This window comes from Ranitomeya variabilis, chromosome 4 (assembly GCF_051348905.1).
Source record: "Ranitomeya variabilis isolate aRanVar5 chromosome 4, aRanVar5.hap1, whole genome shotgun sequence".
Lineage (NCBI taxonomy): Eukaryota > Metazoa > Chordata > Amphibia > Anura > Dendrobatidae > Ranitomeya > Ranitomeya variabilis.
The window spans coordinates 133,253,691-133,277,733 of record NC_135235.1 but is presented as its reverse complement, the minus strand read 5'-3'; the positions used below and the strand labels follow the sequence as shown (position 1 = coordinate 133,277,733).

The window sequence follows — 24,043 nt, the reverse complement described above, 5'->3', positions numbered from 1 at the left end:
TTTAATGCTTAAAAAACAAATGGCCTTCTGGTGCCATGTTCACACAAAAAAAAAAATTACCTGGTCCCATACCATGGCTGAAGCATCAGGCTATGAGCACACGCTGCAGATTTTGCTGCGGTGTACAGCACCATGTAAACCTATGGAAAACAAAATCCGCAGGACACCGAAACGCAACGGTTTATATTCCGCAGCATGTCAATTCTTTGCGCGGATTCCGCAGCGGTTTACACCTGCTCCTCAATAGGAATCCGCAGGTGTAAAACCGCAGGGTGAACCTGAGGAAAACCACGGTAAATCCGCGGTAATTCCATAGTAAATCTGCAGTGCGGTTTTCCTGCGGATTTACCAAAATCAGTCCTGAAAAATCTGCACACCATTCCACAACGTGTTCACATAGCCTCAAAGAGAAGGTAAATAGTGATGAGTGGACGTCCAAGTCAGGGCAGACTTTAAAAAAAAAAGTTTGGTTGGGGATCTGGACCTGACTAGTGATGAGCGAATGTACTCGCTACTCGAGATTTCTCGAGCATGCTCCGGGGATCCTCTGAGTATTTTTTAGTGCTCAGAGATTTAGTTTTTCTTGCCGCAGCTGAATGATTTACATCTGTTAGCCAGCATAAGTACATGTGGGGGTTGCCTGGTTGCTAGTGAACCCCCACATGTACTTATGCTGGCTAATAGATGTAAATCATTCAGCTGCGGCAAGAAAAACTAAATCTATGAGCACTAAAAAATACTCGGAGGATCCACGAGCGTGCTCGAGAAATCTCAAGTAACGAGTATATTCGCTCATCACTAGACCTGACCCAAACTCCATGTAAATCAATGGAGACCCAAACTTTTACTTGCAGGCTGTAAAATGTTCATAGTAACCGCCAATGTTCAGCAAAAGGAAGCAACATGTGTGTAATAGCAGGACAATCGCCCTGCAAACAAATGTGGATTGTGAGGGATGAAAATAGGAGAATAGCAAAAAAAAATATAACGTGTGGTCCCCTCTATTTTTGATAACCAGCGTAGGTAAAGCAGACATCTGGAGGCTGGTATTATCAGGCTGGAAAGATGCGGCAATTGTGGCTCTTTGCCCATCTCTTCCTGCTTGCCCTGGTTCGTTGACAAACGGTAATATTTTGGGGTTGACAGCTGACATCAAGCCCAGAGGTTAGTAATGAGGTGACATCTATCAGACACCCCAATTGTTAACCCGATAACTGAATAGTTAAAAAAATACATACACAGAAAAAAACAAACACTTTATTTGAATAAAGACTCCCCCCACTTTCCCTAGTTTACCAGTGTATTACCAGTGTATTACTTGAACCTGTCACCCCCAAAACCGAAGATGAACTAAGCCCACCAGCATCAGGGGCTTATCTACAGCATTCTGAAAGATAAGAAAAACAAGTTATATTATACTCACCCAGGGGCGGTCCTGCTGCGGTCCGGTCCAATGGGCGTCACGGTCAGGTCCGGGGCCTCCCATCTTCTTACGATGACGTCCTCTTGTAGTCACGCTGTGCGCAGGCTCCGGGCCTCTCTGTCCTTTCCCGGTGCCTGTGCACTGCAGTACTTTGCTCTGCCCTCAACAGGGCAGACAAAGTACGCCTGCGCCGGAGCCACAGCGTGAAGACAAGAAGAGGACGTCATTGTAAGAAGATGGGAGGCCCCGGACCGCAACGCCTATCGGACCGGACTGCAAGGGGGAACACCCCTGGGTGAGTATAAGGCCGGCGTCACACTAGCGAGTTTTACGGACGTATGAGCGCCGAAAGTACGTCCGTAAAAAACGCATTACACACGGCCCAATTATTCTCTATGGGGCTGCTCCTATCAGCCGTATATTACGCATCCGTAATATACGGTCTTGTACGGCCGTAGAAAATCGCAGCATGCTGCGTTTGTCACCGTATTGCGCAAAAAAATCGCCAATGAAAGTCTATGGGGGTGAGAAAAATACGGATTACACACGGACCAGCAGTGCGACTTGCGAGAAATACGCAGCGGTGTTAGTGAAAAGCCGGTAATTCAATTGCTGGCTTTTCATTTCTCCTTCCCAAACCCAACATGATATGAGACATGGTTTACATACAGTAAACCATCTCATATCCCCTTTTTTTTTGCATATTCCACACTACTAATGTTAGTAGTGTGTATGTGCAAAATTTGGGTGCTGTAGCTGCTAAAATAAAGGGTTAAATGGCGGAAAAAATTGGCGTGGGCTCCCGCGCAATTTTCTCCGCCAGAGTGGTAAAGCCAGTGACTGAGGGCAGATATTAATAGCCAGGAGAGGGTCCATGGTTATTGCCCCCCCCCCCCCCCCCCGGCTACAAACATCTGCCCCCAGCCACCCCAGAAAAGGCACATCTGGAAGATGCGCCTATTCTGGCACTTGGCCACTCTCTTCCCACTCCCGTGTAGCGGTGGGATATGGGGTAATGAAGGGTTAATGTCACCTTGCTATTGTAAGGTGACATTAAGCCAGATTAATAATGGAGAGGCGTCAATTATGACACCTATCCATTATTAATCCAATTGTATGAAAGGGTTAAAAACCACACACACATTATTAAAAATTATTTTAATGAAATAAACACACAGGTTGTTTTAATATTTTATTGCTCTCTCAATCCATCTGAAGACCCTCGCTTGGCAAAATAATAAACCAACAATATACACTCACCGGCCACTTTATTAGGTACACCATGCTAGTAACGGGTTGGACCCCCTTTTGCCTTCAGAACTGCCTCAATTCTTCGTGGCATAGATTCAACAAGGTGCTGGAAGCATTCCTCAGAGATTTTGGTCCATATTGACATGATGGCATCACACAGTTGCCGCAGATTTGTCGGCTGCACATCCCAAAGATGCTCCATACAAGGCAGGATGGATCCATGCTTTCATGTTGTTTACGCCAAATTCTGACCCTACCATCCGAATGTCGCAGCAGAAATCGAGACTCATCAGACCAAGCAACGTTTTTCCAATCTTCTACTGTCCAATTTCGATGAGCTTGTAAAAATTGTAGCCTCAGTTTCCTGTTCTTAGCTGAAAGGAGTGGTACCCGGTGTGGTCTTCTGCTGCTGTAGCCCATCTGCCTCAAAGTTCGACGCACTGTGCGTTCAGAGATGCTCTTAGGCCTACCTTGGTTGTAACGGGTGGCGATTTGAGTCACTGTTGCCTTTCTATCAGCTCGAACCAGTCTGCCCATTCTCCTCTGACCTCTGGCATCAACAAGGCATTTCCGCCCACAGAACTGCCGCTCACTGGATTTTTTTTCTTTTTCGGACCATTCTCTGTAAACCCTAGAGATGGTTGTGCGTGAAAATCCCAGTAGATCAGCAGTTTCTGAAATACTCAGACCAGCCCTTCTGGCACCAACAACCATGCCACGTTCAAAGGCACTCAAATCACCTTTCTTCCCCATACTGATGCTCGGTTTGAACTGCAGGACATTGTCTTGACCATGTCTACATGCCTAAATGCACTGAGTTGCCGCCATGTGATTGGCTGATTAGAAATTAAGTGTTAACAAGAAGTTGGACAGGTGTACCTAATAAAGTGGCCGGTGAGTGTACATACCTTCTGATGAACTGTCAGGTCCCACGAAGTAAATCCATCTGAAGGGGTTAAATCAATTTACAGGCAGGAGCTGTGCTAAAGCACTCGCTCGTACCTGTAAACCCCGGGTGCTGAAAGGAAAGCTGGGTGATCTGTACTTACATTGAGTTGCGGTGAGGCGCCCTCTGCTGGATGTTCTCATGAACTGCAGCCTTGGAAAAGTTCCCACGCTGGAGTTCATGTGAGTTCATCCTGCATAGGGCGCCTCACCGCGACTCAATGTAAGTACAGATCACCCAGCTTTCCTTTCAGCACCCGGGGTTTACAGGTACGAGCGAGTGCTTTAGCACAGCTCCTGCCTGTAAATTGATTTAACCCCTTCAGATGGATTTACTTCGTGGGACCTGACAGTTCATCAGAAGGTATGTATATTGTTGGTTTATTATTTTGCCAAGCGAGGGTCTTCAGATGGATTGAGAGAGCAATAAAATATTAAAACAACCTGTGTGTTTATTTCATTAAAATAATTTTTAATAATGTGTGTGTGTGTGGTTTTTAACCCTTTCATACAATTGGATTAATAATGGATAGGTGTCATAATTGACGCCTCTCCATTATTAATCTGGCTTAATGTCACCTTACAATAGCAAGGTGACATTAACCCTTCATTACCCCATATCCCACCGCTACACGGGAGTGGGAAGAGAGTGGCCAAGTGCCAGAATAGGCGCATCTTCCAGATGTGCCTTTTCTGGGGTGGCTGGGGGCAGATGTTTGTAGCCGGGGGGGGGGGCAATAACCATGGACCCTCTCCTGGCTATTAATATCTGCCCTCAGTCACTGGCTTTACCACTCTGGCGGAGAAAATTGCGCGGGAGCCCACGCCAATTTTTTCCGCCATTTAACCCTTTATTTTAGCAGCGACAGCACCCAAATTTTGCACATACACACTACTAACAGTAGTGTGGAATATGCAAAAAAAGGGGATATGAGATGGTTTACTGTATGTAAATCATGTCTCATATCCTGTCGGGTTTGTGAAGGAGAATTGAAAAGCCGGCAATTGAATTACCGGCTTTTCACATATATCGCGCTGAACTAAATATAAATACAGAATATATATATATGTGTGTCTCAATGACATATATATATATATATATATATATATATATCGCAGAAAATATCGCAGTACGGATGCCATACGGATTACATACGGAGGATGCCATGCGCAAAATACGCTGACACACCCTGCCTACGGAGGACATACGGATCACTATTATTTTTGTCTTATGCTGAGTGTGACGCCGGCCTAATCTAACCTCTTTTTCTCATCTTTCAGGATACATCAGGGGCTTATCTACAGCATTACAGAAGGCTGTAGATAAGCCCCTGATGCCGGTGGGCTTAGCTCACCCTCGATTTTGGGGGTGACAGGTTCCCTTTAAAAATAAATCTGATACAACTTTAGCATCACTGCAAGAAAACATTATTTTGCGTAGCCTTGTGGCCTTCCTCCCATAATGACCTGCAGCTATGACATCTTACGGATTATCAGACTTTGTTCAGTGGTGGTCAGTACCTGAGCTATCCCACAACAGTGGTTTCTACTGCAGTACTTTGTATGGCAGAGTCGTTTTCCATCTCCATACTTAATGGGGAAGTCTCTCTCTCTCTTTCTCTCTTTCTCTCTCCTAAAGATTGTACGCTGTTAGCTGTGGTCCTCTCCAGTTCAGGGTTAGGCTACTTTCACACTTGCGTCGGTACCGGTCCGTCGCCAAGCGTCGGCGCGACGTACCGACGCACGTTGTGAAAATTATGCACGACGTGGGCAGCGGATGCAGTTTTTCGACGCATCCGCTGCCCATTCTAAAGTCCGGGGCGGAGTTCCGGCCGCGCATGCGTGGTAGAAAATGGCAGACGTGACGTACGAAAAAACGTTACATTGAATGTTTTTTCGTGCCGACGGTCCGCCAAAACACGACGGATCCAGTGCACAACAGACGCGACGTATGGCCATATGTCGCAATCTGTCGGCAATACAAGTCTATGGGAAAAAAACGCATCCTGCGGGCACATTTGCAGGATCCGTTTTTTTCCCAAAACGACGGATTGCGACGTATGTCACACGACGCAAGTGTGAAAGAAGCCTAAGCTGTTATGGTCAGCGGGGTCCTCTCTCTCCTGTAGAGTGTAAGCTCTTATGGTCAGTGGGGTCCTCTCCTGTACAGTGTAAGCTCTTATGGTCAGCGGGGTCCTCTCCTGTACAGTGTAAGCTGTTATGGTCAGCGGGGTCCTCTCTCTCCTGTAGAGTGTAAGCTCTTAGGGTCAGCGGGGTCCTCTCCTGTACAGTGTAAGCTGTTATGGTCAGCGGGGTCCTCTCCCTCCTGTAGAGTGTAAGCTCTTATGGTCAGCGGGATCCTCTCTCTCCTGTACAGTGTAAGCTCTTATGGTCAGCGGGGTCCTCTCCTGTACAGTGTAAGCTGTTATGGTCAGCGGGGTCCTCTCCCTCCTGTAGAGTGTAAGCTCTTATGGTCAGCGGGATCCTCTCTCCTGTACAGTGTAAGCTGTTATGGTCAGCGGGGTCCTCTCCCTCCTGTAGAGTGTAAGCTCTTATGGTCAGCGGGGTCCTCTCCTGTACAGTGTAAGGTGTTATGGTCAGCAGGGTCTTCTCTCTCCTGTATAGTGTAAGCTCTTATGGTCAGTGGGGTCCTCTCCCTCCTGTAGAGTGTAAGCTCTGAGGCCACGTGCACACATTGCGGAAAGTGTTGTGGATTTTTCCAGACTAATTTTGGTAAATGCGCAGGTAAACCGCACTGCGGATTACCTGCGGAATTACCACGAATTTACCGCGCTATTTGTGCGGATTACACATGTGGTTTTATACCTGCGGATTCCTATTATGGAGCAGGTGTAAACCGCTGCGGAATCCGCACAAAGAATTGACATGCTGCGGAAAAAACAACGCTACTTTTCCGCGCTGTTTTTTACACAGCATGTGCACTGCGGATTTTGTTTTCCATAGGTTTACATGGTACTGTAAACTCAGGGAAAACTGCTGCGAATCCCCAGCGGCCAATCCACAATGTGTGCACATAGCCTTAGAGTCAGCAAGCTTCTCTCTCCCTCTTATGCCCATGTGTATTTTGTGAGAAATTACAAGTTTTGCAGTATTGAAATCCGCACACATTTATTCTCTGCAAATTTAATTTTTGAGGAAAATTAAATGTTTCAAAAGATCCGCACATCTCTATTTTTTTTTCTCTTCTAACTCATTTTTCAAATTCACTCCAAAAGATTACTAAAAAGAAACCTCAGTGTGCACATACCCATAGACCCTGCAGTTACTATTGGCTGTAAAATTCAAGGTGTTAAATTGCAGAAATCTAAGCTAACAGTGATTGCTGCGGTTACAGGTAAGTGCTCTCCATACATCAGCGCCTCGCATGTGACGTACATGTGTGTTACATATCTCAGGAGGAGGTTAAAAGTTGTACCTCTGCTTTCCCACAAGCTAAGGCCCCAATACAATAGTGATTCGTCGTTCACGAACGATCCGGTACAAAGAGCTGGCTCCCTGCTGTGAACGATGAGAGTTGGCACCCTAGTGAGAGCTAAATTCTCTGGATGGCTCTCACTGGGCATAAAATCCAGGTGTTCGGCAGACGTAACTCCGCCCACCCAAACAAAACTCCACCCATTAAATTAAGTTAGTTACTAGCAAGTGGGTGAAGTTTCTGCCGTAGGTGGGCAGGGTTTTGGAAGCGTGAACACATATTTAATAGGGATCTATTTAGGATTAAAAAAACGCCGTCTCTTTTTGGTGAGTGGAACCGTGAGAGCCGAATAACCAAAAAGAGCCGGACTGCCCATCAATACACAAGTCTATTGAGCGATGCTGCGCCCACTGGACGGGCTCTGGCCGGGAGTATGTATAGCACATACATACCCTCCAATCCTGGCTCAGAAACTGCACTGCGAGGATTCATAAGTCTGCAGTCACAGAGAGTGTCGGCCTTCACTATTGTCAGAGGGCCAGCAGCCAGCCCTCACTAAGCATTTTTGGAGGGCCAGCATTTATGCATAGCTATATATTGCTACTGCAATATAATTTATCCATCTGAGGTGGGAAAATTTTCTTTTTCATATTAATACTGTTAAGTTTGAAACTTGGAGGGCCAGCAGGAGGCCCCCACAATTTTCAGAGGGCCAGCAGGCTTCTCATGGACAGATGATACCAAGATAGTTTTTTGGTAAAGTGCATTATTCTACTGTTTACTGTCCATGAAATGAGGCCTACAAATAAAAGAACACAGTAGTTACAGTCAAATATTGTGAGGTTCAAATATATTTTGGGGTTGTTGACAGGCGGATGAGCCCATCGGTTATAATTCCCCTGTGGCAGTAAAAACCCTCTCTGACAAAATGCTAGCGGCAGGTTAGGACCTCCAAGGCATTGTAAGGTACAGAGGAATCATAGAGGACACTGGTATTGTTGGCAGGGTACTCCTTCAGCATCTTCCAAAACTTTTTCAGAGTACCCCGTGCTGCAGTGCTTCTGGCTTGTGACTAATGTTGACGTTTGTGTGATGGAGGGTGAGGAGGAGCAGGAGTAAAAAGTGAGGGAAACCCCAATTAAACCAGGGCCGCCAATACTTTGTGTTGACAGCACGTGTTCTGTCCCAGGGTCTGACTGGGTCCTGGCTTCCACAAAATACACCCAGTGTCCCGTCAGGGAAATGAAATATCCTTGGCCACAAGCACTTGTCCAGGTGTCCGTGGTTAAACGGACCTCCCAATAACAGCATTCGTCAGGGCACGGCTGATGTTATATGACACGTGCTTGTGTAAGGTGGGAACGGCACACCGAGAGAAATAGTGGTGGCTGGAGACGGAGTACCGAGTGACGTCCACCTCCATGAGGTTGCAGAAATCTTCAGTCTCCACAAGCCCAAGCGGCAACATTTTCAGGGCAAGCAGTCTGGAAATGTGGCCGTTTAGTATGATGGCTTTTGCATGGGTGGCTGTGTATTTTATGCTTGCATTCGAAGGACTGGGGTAGGGACAACTGAACGCTGCACTGGGACGTGGACGTGGATGCAACCGTAATTGCATTTTCCCGCCGTCGCCTACTTTAGAGCATGGTTGCTCAAATATTTGGGCATCGCTACATGCAATCTTATGTCACACTTGAAATAGGCAGAGTGAGAGGCCAGAATCTAAAAATTGAAATGTGAACAGCTCTTTGGAGTGTCATGTCTGGCTGTATGCTTTTGCTTCATGAAAACCGCAGTAAAAATGGTGTATAATATTTTCTTGCTCAGAAAAATGTGCAGAATTAAGAACAAAAATATTAGCTCTGAGAAGGGCTTCTGGTATGAGTTGCAGCAGAAAGGAAGAAAGTACGATTAGCCCTATCCTGTCCTACAGGATCACTTCAGCACAATCTCGCCCTGAGGCTATGTGCACACATTACAGATTTGACTGTGGAATTTTCTGTGCAGATTCTACATTTCTTGGCAGAAAACGCAGGTCAGAATCTGCACCTTTGTTTGGTATGTGCACATGTTGCAGATTTTTGTGCAGATTAATTCTTTTTTTCCCCCCTGCAGATTTTTATTATGGAATGGGTGCAGAAACGCAGCAGATCTGCACAAAAGAAGTGACATGGTCCTTTTTTGAATCTGCTGCGTTTTCCATGCAGATTTTTCCGCACCGTTAGCACAGCATTTTTTTTTGCCATTGATTTACATTGTACTGTAAGGCTATGTGCACACGTTGCTGATTAGGCTTAGGAATTTATGGTGCGGATTCTGCACCTCTTGGCAGAAAACGCAGGTGCGGATTTGGCGCGTTTTTTGTGCGGATTTTGTGCAGTTTTGCTGCGGATTTTGTGCAGATTTTGTGCGGATTTACTGCGTTTTTTACCCCTGCGGATTTCTATAATGGAATGGGTACAAAATCGCTGCAGATCCGCAAAAAAGAAGTGACATGCTCCTTCTTTTAATCCGCAGCGTTTCCGCACGGAATTTTCCGCAGTATTAGCACATAATTTTTTTTTTTTACCATTGATTTACATTGTACTGTAAATCACTTGCGGATCTGCAGGAAATCTGCAACGTGTGCACATACCCTAAGAGCTGCTAACAGCAGTATTACTATTTATTATAATTAGACCTTTGTTGTACTTTCACAGAACTATAAATGTGGTTGAATCCGTGGCTAATACGCATCTACAATTCTGTCTCTCTCTCACCAGCACCTCTTCCTACTTCCTGCCTGTTTCTGGGGTACAGTGTACTGTGCATGGTGTCATGGGTCTTACATAGACTTGATGACCCAGTGCAGCCAGCCAATCAGAGTAATGCCACAACCAAGATGGCTAATTCATTATAGTGACTGGCAGACAATTCCCACAGGTTCATTGGCTATCTATAAAGCTCCGAACATGCAGGGCAGGGACTCGAGCTCCCGCTCAAGCATTCTAAAAATCCTCGCCGAGTAACGAGCCTCTGAGCAAACTGATACTTGGGCGAGTAAGGGTATGTGCACATGTATTCTTGAGGTCTGCGGATTTTTCCGCAGCGGATTTGTGAAAACCACAGGTAAAAGGCACTGCGTTTTACCTGCGGATTTCCTGCGGAATTACCGTGGTTTTTGTGCGGATTCCACTGCGGTTTTACACCTGCGGTTTTCTATTATGGAGCAGATGTAAACCGCTGCAGATTCCGCACAAAGAATTGACATGCTGCGGAATGTAAACCGCTGCGTTTCCGCATGTTTTTTTCTGCACCATGTGCACTGCGGATTGCGTTTCCCATAGGTTTACATTGTACTGTAAACGCATGGGAAACTGCTGCGGACCCGCAGCTGCGGAAACGCTGCAGATCGGCAGCAAAATCCGCAGCGTGTGAACATAGCCTAATGAGTAGTGACGAGAACGCTCCCTCATCACTAGAGAATACCCCTAATAGAGAAAAACGAGCAGCATCCAATCCAGGTGAAAAAAAGTAGAGATTCTTTATTCTGCCATCATAATCATACAACGTTTCGACCAAGCATGGTCTTTATCAAGTATACATCATGGTACAAATGCCAGCCTTAGGGCTCTTTCACACGTCCTGATATTTCCGGTACCAGAAAAACCGGTACCGGAGATATCCGTGTCCGTATGTCCGTGTGCTCAAGTGGCATATCAGTGTGGCACACGTGCGGCATCCGTGTGCCGCCTGAGGACCACACGGACCGTGCAGGAGAGACAGCGCTACAGTAAGCGCTGTCCCCCCCCGCATGTGGTGCTGAAGGCAGAATTCATCTCTTCTCCCCCAGCGTTTGTTGGAGAGAAGAGATGAAAGATCTTTTTTTTTGGGGGGGTGAAAAATAAATTTTGCATGTGGCCCCCGCCTCCCCCCTCAGTGCGCCGCCTGGCCCCTTGCCGCAGAAATACTCACCTAGCTCCCGCGATGTCTCCTCTGTCCTCTCAGCGCTGGCAGCTTCTCCTGTGTGAGCGGTCACGTGGGACCGCTCATTACAGTCAGGGAATATTCCCAGACTGTAATGAGCGGTCCCACGTGACTGCTCACACAGGAGAAGCTGCCAGCGCTGAGAGGACAGAGGAGACAACGCGGGAGCTAGGTGAGTATTTCTGCGGCAAGGGGCCAGGCGGCGCACTGAGGGGGGAGGCGGGGGGCACATACAAAATTTATTTAAAAAAAAAACAAAAAAACAACTTGATCTTTCATCTCTTCTCTCCGGCGGGGAAGAAGAGATGAATTCCGCCTTCAGCACCACAGCGGGGGGGACAGCGCTTAGTGTAGCGCTGTCTCTCCTGCGGGCGGTACGTGCACACGGAGGAGAGTGCACACTGTTCTCCGTGTGCACGTGTGCTGACCGTATTGTGGTCCGTGCTGCCGGTAAAAAACGGACATGTCTACGTGTTTTCAGCACGGACATACGGTCCGTGTGAAAACACGCACATGTGCATAGACCCATTCATTTAAATGGGTCTACGTGTGTCAGTGTCTCCGGTACGTGAGAAAACTGTCACTACACGTACCGGAGACACTGACGTGTGAAAGAGGCCTTATATAGTGTGGAGCTCAACAAGCACCAATCAGCATCAAGGAACTGCCTTCAATCAATATACAGTTAGGCCCATATATATTTGGACAGAGACAACATTTTTCTAATTTTGGTTATAGACATTACCACAACGAATTTTAAACAAAACAATTCAGATGCAGTTGAAGTTCAGACTTTCAGTTTTCATTTGAGGGTATCCACATTAAAATTGGATGAAGGGTTTAGCAGTTTCAGCTCTTTAATAATAATATAATAATAATAATAATTTTATTTATATAGCGCCAACATATTCCGCAGCGCTTTACAACTTATAGAGGGGACTTATACAGACAACAGACATTACAGCATAACAGAAATCACAGTTCAAAACAGATACCAGGAGGAATGAGGGCCCTGCTGCTCGCAAGCTTACAATCTATGAGGAAAAGGGGAGACACAAGAGGTGGATGGTAACAATTGCTTTAGTTATTTGGACCAGCCATAGTGTAAGGCTCGGGTGTTCATGTAAAGCTGCATGAACCAGTTAACAGCCTAAGTATGTAACACGTGCCACGTGCCACCCTGTTTTTAAAGGGACCAAAAGTAATTGGACAATTGACTCCAAGGCTATTTCATCGTTATGTCATTCTCAATTAAGCAGATAAAAGGCCTGGAGTTGATTTGAGGTGTGGTGCTTGCATTTGGAAGGTTTTGCTGTGAAGTAAACATGTGGTCAAAGGAGCTCTCCATGCAGGTGAAGCAAGCCATCCTTAAGCTGCAAAAACAGAAAAAACCCATCCGAGAAATTGCTACCATATTAGGAGTGGCAAAATCTACAGTTTGGCACATCCTGAGAAAGAAAGCACTGGTGAACTCATCAATGCAAAAAGACCTGGGCGCTCAAGGAAGACAACAGTGGTGGATGATGGCAGAATAATCTCCATGGTGAAGAGAAACCCCTTCACAACAGCCAACCAAGTGACCAACACTCTCCAGGAGGTCGGCGTATCAATATCCAAATCTACCATAAAGAGAAGACTGCATGAAAGCAAATACAGAGGGTTCACTGCACGGTGCAAGCCACTCATAAGTGTCAAGAATAAAAAGGCTAGACTGGACTTTGCTAAGAAACATCTAAAAAAGCCAGCACAGTTCTGGAAGAACATTCTTTGGACAGATGAAACCAAGATCAACCTCTACCAGAATGATGGGAAGAGAAAATTATGGCGAAGGCGTGGTACAGCTCACGGTCCAAAGCATACCACATCATCTGTAAAACACGGCGGAGGCAGTGTGATGGCTTGGGCATGCATGGCTGCCAGTGGCACTGGGTCACTAGTATTTATTGATGATGTGACACAGGACAGAAGCAGCTGAATGAATTCTGAGGTATTCAGAGCCATACTGTGTGCTCAGATCCAGCCAAATGCAGCCAAACTGATTGGTCGTCGTTTCATACTACAGATGGACAATGACCCAAAACATAAAGCCAAAGCAACCCTGGAGTTTATTGAAGCAAAGAAGTGGAATATTCTTGAATAACCAAGTCAGTCACCTGATCTCAACCCAATTGAGCAGCATTTCGCTTGTTAACCCCTTCACCCCCGGAGCTTTTTCCGTTTTTCCGTTTTCGTTTTTCGCTACCCTCCTTCCCAGAGCCATAACTTTTTTATTTTTCCGTCAATTTGGCCATGTGAGGGCTTATTTTTTGCGGGACGAGTTGTATTTTTGAACGACATCATTGGTTTTAGCATGCCGTGTACTAGAAAACGGGAAAAAAATTCCAAGTGCAGTGAAATTGCAAAAAAAGTGCAATCCCACACTTGTTTTTTGCTTGCCTATTTTGCTAGGTTCACTAAATGCTAAAACTGACCTGCCATTATGATTCTCCAGGTCACTACGAGTTCATAGACACCTAACATGACTAGGTTATTTTTCACCTAAGTGGTGAAAAAAAATTCCAAACTTTGCAAAAAACAAAACAAAACAAAATTGCGCCATTTTCCGATACTCGTAGCGTCTCCATTTTTCGTGATCTGGGGTCGGGTGAGGGCTTATTTTTTGCGTGCCGAGCTGGCGTTTTTAATGATAGCATTTTGGTGTAGATACATTCTTTTGATCGCCCGTTATTGCATTTTAATGCAATGTCGTGGCGACCAAAAAAACGTAAATCTGGCGTTTCGAATTTTTTTCTCATTACGCCATTTAGCGATCATGTTAATGCTTTTTTTTATTGATAGATCGGGCGATTCTGAACGCGGCGATACCAAATATGTGTAGGTTGGGGTTTTTTTTTATTGATTTATTTTGATTGGGGCGAAAGGGGGGTGATTTAAACTTTTATATTTTTTTTATTTTTTTCACATTTTTAAAAACTTTTTTTTTTAACTTTTGCCATGCATCTATAGCCTCCATGGGAGGCTAGAAGCAGGCAAAGCCCGATCGGCTCTGCTATGCAGCAGTGATCATAAGATCGCTGCTACACAGCAGATTTGCAGGTGTGCTGTGAGCGCCGACCACAGGGGGGCGCTCACAGCCACCGGCAATCAGTAACCATAGAGGTCTCAAGGACCTCTATGGTTACAATGGAGGAGCATCGCCGACCCCCGATCATGTGACGGGGGTCGGCGATGCGCTCATATCCGGCCACACGGCCGGATGCGGTAGTTAAATGCCGCTGTCTGCGTTTGACAGCGGCATTTAACTAGTTAATAGCGGCGGGTGATCGCGATTTCACCCGCCGCTATTGCGCGCACATGTCAGCTGTAAAAAACAGCTGACATGTCGCGACTTTGATGTGCGCTCACCGCCGGAGCGCACATCAAAGCGGGGGTCCCGACATGTGACGTACTATTCCGTCACATGTCGGGAAGGGGTTAAAGACTAAACTTCAGACAGAAAGGCCCACAAACAAACAGCAACTGAAAACCACCGCAGTGAAGGCCTGGCAGAGCATCAAAAAGGAGGAAACTCAGCGTCTGGTGATGTTCATGAGTTCAAGACTTCAGGCAGTCATTGCCAACAAAGGGTTTTCAACCAAGTACTAGAAATGAACATTTTATTTACAATTATTTAATCTGTCCAATTACTTTTGGTCCCTTTAACAACAGGGTCTCCACAGGTGTTCTATGGGATTCAGGTATGGACTCATTGCTGGTCACCTTGGAAGTCTCCAGTGCTTTCTCTCAAACCATTTTCTAGTGGGTTTTAGGTCATTGTCCTGCTGGAAGACCCATGACCTCTGACCTTTTTCTTGGACATTTATAATTGTTATGTATCTCTGCATGCGTTTGGTTCTGCTATGCTATGTTTTCTTTTTTGTTCTTTTGTTTTTTTGTATTATATGTTTATATATTCTATATTGTCTTTTCTATAATATTGTGAAGGCATAGTAGTTTGTGGGTTATTAGACTTCCCTATGCAGAGATCGGATGTGTCCCATACCAAATTGCAGTTTGGAGAAGGCACCCTTCAAATATCAGGGACCTGGGGCAGTTTGCCAAAGAAGAATGGTCTAAAATTCCAGCAGAGCATTGTAAGAAACTCACTGATGGTTACCGGAAGCGGTTGGTCGCAGTTATTTTGGCTAAAGGTTGTGCAACCAAGTATTAGGCTGAGGGTGCCAATACTTTTGTCTGGCCCATTTTTGGAGTTTTGTGTGAAATGATCAATGTTTTGCTTTTTGCTTCATTCTCTTTTGTGTTTTTTCATTTAAGACAAATTAAATGAAGATAATAATACCAAAGAATTTGTGTTTGCAATCATTTTCAGGAAGAAGCTGAGTATCTGACAGAATTGCAGGGGTGTCAATACTTTTGGCCACAACCGTAGGTGTGTATATATATAATATATATATATATATATATATATATATATATATATATATATCAGTGAGACACATATATAAATATATTTATATTTAATACAGAGCTAGATAGCAGGAAAGCCGGTAATTCAATTGCCGGCTTTTGCTATTTCCTTCCCAAACCTGACAGGATATGAGACATGGTTTACATGCAGTAAACCATTTCATATCCCTTATTTTTTTACATATTCCTCACTAATAATGTTACAAGTGACTGTGTGTAAAATTTGGGCGCTGTAGCTGTTAAAATAAAGGGTTAATTCACTGAAAAAACTGGCGTGGGCTCCCACGCAATTTTGTCCGCCAGAGTGGGAAAGCCAGTGACTGAGGGCAGATATTAATAGCCTAGAGAGGGACCATGGCTATTGCCCCCCCCCGGCTAAAAACATCTGCCCCCCTGCCACCCCAGAAAAGGCACATCTGGAACATGCGACTATTCTGGCACTTAGCCTCTCTCTTCCCACTCCCGTGTAGAGGTGGGATATGGGGTAAAAAAGGGTTAATGTCACCTTGCTAATGTAAGACAATAAGACACCTCTCCATTATTAATCCAATAGTAATAAAGGGTTAATAATACACACACACACAATAGGAGAAAAGTATTTTAATGAAATAAATACACAGGGTGTTGTAATATGTTTATTATACGCTCAATCCAAATGACGACCCATGTCTTCTGTAGAAAAGGTAAAAAAAAACAAACAACAATATCCCATACCTCTCCGCGTGGGAATTTTTGAGAATATTTTCTCACGCTCGAGTTCATATGAGGTTATGCCAGCAAGGGGTGCAGCACCGCAAGTCTAGGTAGCTATGTTCCCCTGCATTCCATTCATTCACCAGTTTTTACAGTCAAGAGCACAGCTGCATTAGCACAGCTCCTGCTTGTAAAATTATTGAACCCCTTCTGATGGATTTACATCGTGGGACATGACTGTAGCGTCGCAGAGGTATGGGATATTGTTGTTTGTTTTTCTTACCTTTTTTACAGAAGACATGGGTCGTCATTAGGATTGAGCGTATAATAAACATATTACAACACCCTGTGTATTTATTTCATTAAAATACTTTTTTCCTATTGTGTGTGTATTATTAACCCTTTAATACTATTTGATTAATAATGGATAGGTGTCTTATTGACACCTCTCCATTATTAACCTAGTTTAATGTCACCTTAAATTAGCAAGGTGACATTAACCCTTTATTACCCCGTATCCCACCGCTACAGGGGAGTGGAAAGAGAGGGGCTAAGTGCTGTAAAAGGTTCATCTTCCAGATGTGCCTTTTCTGGGGTGGCTGGGGGCAGACGTTTTTAGCCAGGGTGGGCCAATAACCATGGTCCCTAGGCTATTAATATCTGCCCTCAGTCACTGGCTTTCCCACTCTGGCAGAGAAAATTGCGAGGGAGCAAATTAACTCTTTATTTTAACAGCTATAGCTCCCAAATTTTGCACACACACATTTGTAACATTAATAGTGCGGAATCGGAATATGTAAAAAAAATAAGGGATATGAGATGGTTTACTGCATGTAAACCATGTCTCATATCCTGTCGGGTTTGGGAAGGAGATGGCAAAAGCCGGCAATCAAATTACCGGCTTTTCTGCTATCTAGTGGTGTCTGAAATATGAATGAATATATATATATATATATATATATATATATATATATATATATATATATATATATATATATATATATATATATATATATATATATATATATATATATATATATATATATATATATTATATTTATTTATTTTATCTATTTTATTGCAACCCGCCAGTGTGATTTTACTGTAAGTGCACAGGAATTGCCGGCTTCTCTATCTATCCTAAAATATATATATATATATATATATATATATATATATATATATATATATATATATATATATATATATATATATATATATATATATGTGTTTTGAACAATATTTTGTTGTAAAACGGTGTGTAAATGTCAGAAAACTGCTGTAAGTAAAAGCTCATGTTAAAATCGAATTGCATACAGATGTAATACGGGTGTCATACGGCTGTTGTGATAAAAAAATCACATTAACATCGCATTACACTCGCATGTTTTGCCTCCGTTTTTTTTGGTCCAGAAATCGGACCTTTTTTTTCTCACTTATGGGTATGAGCCCTAATGTGGGATCTCTGGGATATTAGACCCCTGATTGCAAAAATAAACGCTTACAATTATACCAGTGGGTAAAAATGTTTCTAAGTACAAAAGCGAAATTACATAGGAGAGATTGCCAAACTTTTAAGACAACTTTTTTTTATATATTTTTACAGCGAACAATGCTTTCTGCCATTACATTTTTACTCTAGATAGTTTGGTGTTAGAGGTCAGGCTATCAAATTCAATAGAGAAAGAAGAGAGAAATTTTTGCAACAACCTGTAACACACTGGGGACCATATCGCCTACAGCCTCGCCCTCTGCTGCCACCCAGTGGAGAAAAGATGATACTACCTCAAAATGATAAGACAATGTAAAATCCATAGGAAGGCATTTAGCAAAGAAAAATTGCTCCTCCAACTGAAAACCTGATGATGAAAAACTAACCGGGTCAATTCGGAGCTAGTAGCGAACATGGACTCTGCTGCAGAGCTTACAGCACAGACACGTGACTTCTCACATTTCCAGCCCCGTCCCCATCTATTCCCAACCTGCACATCCTGCTGATACCCAAAACGCTGTATGTGTTCCTATTACCGCACCTACTGTGTAGTACAATAACGGCTCCTCTTACCGCCCCACATAGTAATAATGCCACCACTGTGCCCCTTACATTGTAATAATGCCACCTTTGTGCTCTCTAGATAGTAAAATTTCCCCTTAGTAAATATTAAAATGCCCTGTGCTTGTGCCCTCCACATTTTGTCCCTAGAAAGTAATAATACCCCATATGCAACTTTGATGGTCACAATACTGAGTGCTCCTATAACAATAATGCTTAAGTGCCCACTTAACAATTAATAATGTCTTCTAAGTTCCCCCATGTACAGCTCCACTCTACACAGTATGGTGGACCCACTGCTTCTCTATTCACAGTATAATACCCCTACAGCTCCACTTTACATGGTATGGTGATCCCACAACTAGAGTTGAGCAAATTTGTACAGGTTCCCTCTTATTCGGCAAGCTATAGCGCTTACGGAATAAGCTGCAGAGGGAACCCGGCTTCCTGGATTGCACCGTAGATCAGATGATCGGCTCCACAGCTGCATGTGTAGCGGCTGTGTCAGGCACAGCACATGCATGAAGAGCCCAACTCACAGACTCTCGATGCATGTGCTGTGACTGTGACACAGCCATGACTCATGCAGCTGCGCCACCGATCAGATGATCAGTCGGCGTGATCCAGGAAGCCTGGTTCCCTCTGCAGTTTATTTGGTAAGCGCTATAGCTTGCCGAATAAGAGGGAACCTGTGCAAATTCGCTAAACTCTACCCACAACTTCCCTACACAATGTATAATGTCCGCTCTGTTCCCCGCTGCACAGTATGATGGGCTCACAGCTCTCCTTTACATAGTATGATGGGCCCACAGCTCCCCTCTACACAGTACGATGGGCCCACAGCTCCCATCTACACAGTATGATGGGCCCACAGCTCCCCTCTACACAGTATGATGGGCCCACAGCTCCCCTCTACACAGTATGATGGGCCCACAGCTCCCCTATACACAGTATGATGGGCCCGCAGCTCCCCTCTACACAGTATGATGGGCCCACAGCTCCCCTCTACACAGTACGATGGGCCCACAGCTCCCCTCTACACAGTATGATGGGCCCACAGCTCCCCTATACACAATATGATGGGCCCGCAGCTCCCCTCTACACAGTATGATGGGTCCACAGCTCCCCTCTACACAGTACGATGGGCCCACAGCTCCCCTCTACACAGTATGATGGGCCCACAGCTCCCCTATACACAGTATAATGGGCCCACAGCTCCCCTATACACAGTATGATGATCCCACATATCCTCTATACACAATAAGATGATACCACAGCTCCACTATACATGGTATGATAGGCTCACAGCTCCTCTCTACACAGTATGATGATCCCACATCTCCCCTATATACCATTTGATGTTCCCACTGCTCCCCTATATACAGTATGATAAGCTCACAGCTCCCCTATACACCATATGATGTTCCCACTGCTCCGTTCTACACAGTATGATGATCCCACAGATCCCCTATACACATTATTATGTTCCCACTGCTCCCCTATTTCAGCCCCCATAAAACGCCCATCATCTCACATTCTCCCCCAAGAGCCTTGTCCCTCCTCCCCTACTTCAGCTCTGTCTCACCTCCACTTCCGCCCCCTCAATACCCCCATGGTCTCACATTCACCTCCCAATGCCCTGTCCCCCCTCCCCTGCTTCAGCCCCCACAATACCATCATCTCACATACACCCCCCCATACACCCCCCAATGTTGTCCCACATTCACCCCACAGTGACCATGACATACCTGAATTTAGTAAACCTAATAAATTCCATCCCCACTTACTGATGAAGTTTGTAGGCAGTGAGGCAGGACCAGGAAGCGTCTGAGTCAAATGCAAGGTGGGCACTAGGCCCCAGCGTGCTTGAGCCAATCCGAGCATGCACAGAGTGAAAAAAACTGCAGCCTGGGAAAAGCTCCATCATCAGGTTAGACTGCAGGTGTGAGACTCTGCAACTGGTCACTGTACTAGCCAGAGTGCAGAGTCTCCATCAGACAGGAGCAGACATTTTACTGCTCTCCTCCTGTGCTGTGTTCTGCCTCATCACAGAAGTGGCTGTGACTCCTGATGGGCCCCTTCACGTGACGGGACCCGGGGCTATGCACCCTCTGACCCCCCAGTAGCTACACTACTGCAGACACCCCCTGTCCACATGGGTCCAGGAAGGCACAGGAAGAGAGAAGAGGTGGCCCACACAGTCCCTGATGTGGCACTACCCTTGTCCACAACCCTGACAGGCCCTTTTCACTAGCCCCAGTGAAACAGAACCTTATCAGCCCCGTGGAACTGCCACCAATTCCTTGTTTGATTTAAGCCTGGTCAGTTAATGGGAATTATATTGGGCCAGAAACCAGCCCCGATAGCATGGAACATTAAACCGAGATTCGTGGATCGAGAGAAAAGAGTAGCCCAAGGTTAAACTATATATTTAAATCGCTTTAAGGGCACACTAAACAAAACACTATATACACAATGGTTATACAACAACCAAAGGAAAAAGAAGCAGCATAAAGTCCAGATAAATATGTAAACAAACTTTATTAACAATTTATTACAGGTTTAAAATGAGCAGAGGGAAGTGGTCCCCGTGCTGTACTCAGCACGCACCTACAGAAACAGGGGGTATGTGCCTGTAGTATATATATGCCCACATTATAGCCAAGGCTAGTATAGCAGAAAATTAAAGTGACTGTGCATAGGATTCAAAGAAGCCTGCATTGGACACACAGGTCCATAAGATTAGCTGACAAGCATATTTCATACTAAGTATATAATACTATACATACCAGGTAATGTGGAAACAAGTCACGGCGTGGATTGGCACTTCACCCCTGTATCCCCCGACGCACGTTTCGGCTATCGCCTTTCTCAAGGGAATTGAGAAAGGCGATAGCCGAAACGTGCGTCGGGGGATACAGGGGTGAAGTGCCAATCCACGCCGTGACTTGTTTCCACATTACCTGGTATGTATAGTATTATATACTTAGTATGAAATATGCTTGTCAGCTAATCTTATGGACCTGTGTGTCCAATGCAGGCTTCTTTGAATCCTATGCACAGTCACTTTAATTTTCTGCTATACTAGCCTTGGCTATAATGTGGGCATATATATACTACAGGCACATACCCCCTGTTTCTGTAGGTGCGTGCTGAGTACAGCACGGGGACCACTTCCCTCTGCTCATTTTAAACCTGTAATAAATTGTTAATAAAGTTTGTTTACATATTTATCTGGACTTTATGCTGCTTCTTTTTCCTTTTGGTTGTTGATTAATTTAGGCAGTGGTCCTATATGTTCCTGCCCTTGGTCCCAGTTTTTCTGTACTGAATATACCCTATCTGGGTTTAAATACTATGTTGGTGACCTTATATTGTTCCACCTTAGTGTTTTACTTACAATGGTTATACGTATATAATGGTTAGATATGCAAATACAACAGTGGTAGGACAAAAGATATAAGCAGAATATATGGGTCAGTTACCAGTAGATGAAAGGTTGGCTTGCAGGGGAGAGCTTCCAAATGGGAGGCTTGTGGTCCCCTCTGTTTCTTGCCTTCTCTCCATACGATATGTCATCGTGACCTCCCCAGAAAAAAAGCACTAGGCTAAGCTCTGTAGGAGTATTTCATTCCCTCCTGCCTTCTGGGCTGAACCTAAATCCCCTCCCCTTGCCTCTGCATCTGGAAAACCTATGAAAGAGCATATCTCCATTCTAGACAGTCCTAGACCGTGGTTCTAGCGCCATCGGATCCAGCTGGCCTGCTGATATGCGTTAAGACCAAAAACAGATTTACTACCGGTCTTCTAGTAGTTGTTCTATGTATCTCCATACCCCTACATTCTAGAATGGATCAAGACCCTGAGAGGTATTTTGTCCGATCCAGAGATCATGACAAAACTGACACCTTGTCCAGCTCAGAGCAGAACAAAAGGCTTGATGACATGTGGAGACCATGTGGTCAAAACGGCTTTAAGTCAGCTATGATTCCACAAGGAGTTATGGAGATAATATACGTCCTAGCCATACATTGTGTATATTTCCGAGATCTCTGGACCAGACCAAATACCTTCCAGGGTCTCGATCCGTTCTAGAACCTAGAGGTATGGAGATACATAGAACAGCTACTAGAAACCAGGTAGTAAAGATGTTTGACTGTGTGTGTGATTGACTTGCACTTCTGTATGGGTTCTAATCAGGACATCAAATTGTTTCAAAATATTGAAATATCATGCTTTATATTGAAATATTGTATTGTATTGAACCAAATTCATCATTGCTATTACACCAGTTTCCAGAATGTTTTCTGGCACTTGGGCAATTTTTGTAGTTACATAATGGCCTCTTTTCAATTTGTGTATTTTGCATTATTATTTTAAAGCCAAAGCCAGGAGTGAAGCCTACAGAAAGAAAAACCGTAATGGAAAGATTTGTGTCACTTCCATATTTTGGACAATCCTGGTTTTAGGTTTAGAATACTGACCTAAATACTGCAATGTAAAAGTGGCTTCCCAAAAATTGGAACATTTGCCAGAGATAACCTCAACACCGCATTGTACTCCTTATATTTAAATACGAGCATTTAAAGGGCTTGTCCGGCCTTCGGCTTCAAGTCTGTAGTCACTCACTGACTGCAGACTTATGAATCCTCACCTCACGCACACTGCACTGTGGGAATTCTCCTGTGACTGGAGCAGGGGGTCATGTGAACGCAAGTGTGTGATATACATACTTCCGGCCACTTTCCAACTAGACTTGTCCGGCCCCACTGAATACACTTACTCTCATCTAGTCAGCACGTGACCATATGTATGTATATCACATACTTGTGGTCACACACCCGCTGCTCCCGGGGTCGGCACCAGAGAATTCTCACAGCGCGCAACATGTGCATTGTGATGCTTCACATGTGTGCAGTCACATAGAGTGACTGTAGACTTGTAGCCTAAAGCCATACAACCTCTTCCAGTTGCATTTACATTTCTACGATTTATTGGAAGGAAGTAGAGCTTGTATTGTGCTTCTAGAGTTGTGTAATGTACATAAATAAGAATGTGAAATTTAAGGGTTTGACATTGATTTTTCTCATTTATTCCTTAAAACAGCAACCAATATGGGCTCTAACCTGTCAGTAAATGAATCGGTGCAAGTTGTCATCATAGGTGGAGGATTTGCTGGCAAAGCTGCTGCCAGTCAGCTAAAATCCAACGGAATTCCATTTATTTTAGTGGATATCAAAGAAGCTTTCCATCACAATGTCGCAGCCCTTCGTGCTTCTGTAGAAGCTGGTAAGACACGTCGATAATGTGAAGTAAATAATGTTCACAATAGAGCTAGTGCTGGTCCTTCTTAAACCATTTTAGGACAATTTTCTAAAAATTGTTAAACAGCATTTTATTTTTTCATCTGAGATGCGGTAACTCGATGTTATGGTAAAATCTATTGAAATATGAGAAGGTTTTTATACCAAGGAGATTGATTAGGTGTTCAATGGCAAAAAAAAGTATTGCCAGGTTTCTCTTTTGCACAAATATTACACCACTCGTTTCACTCGCTTCAGCATCAGAAAAGTGCCATAAATGCAACACAGAGTTGCGCAATAATGTTGCAACTTTTGGCGTTTTCACTCTTGTTTGATTCAGCTATGCTAAAATGGGCGCCACTGGGGAGGAACCAGTATGTTGTATGGAAGAAATGCTGATCCAGTCCCTGACTGCAGTAGTATTTCTATTATGGTGCACGCCACTGAGAAGATGCGCTGAATTCACTAAGTGGCATGTGCCTTCTAAAGATTTTGATGATTTGTAC

General features: G+C 44.4%; 1 protein-coding gene across 4 annotated transcripts in view; it reads left to right on the top strand.

The window, feature by feature from the left end:
- Positions 1 to 24,043, top strand: part of AIFM2 (AIF family member 2) — a 117,825-nt gene that overhangs the window by 536 nt on the left and 93,246 nt on the right. For 3 of the 4 annotated variants that reach the window (XR_013214532.1, XM_077259275.1, XM_077259273.1), the window contains exon 2: positions 23,341 to 23,523. Coding sequence is in view for 3 of the 4 variants with exons in the window: in XM_077259275.1 (XP_077115390.1) it covers positions 23,349 to 23,523 (175 nt within the window). In the remaining variant the exon portion in view is untranslated. Of the gene's footprint in view, positions 1 to 15,390; positions 15,451 to 23,340; positions 23,524 to 24,043 lie in introns of all 4 variants that reach the window. The other variant, XM_077259274.1, reaches the window with a different exon arrangement.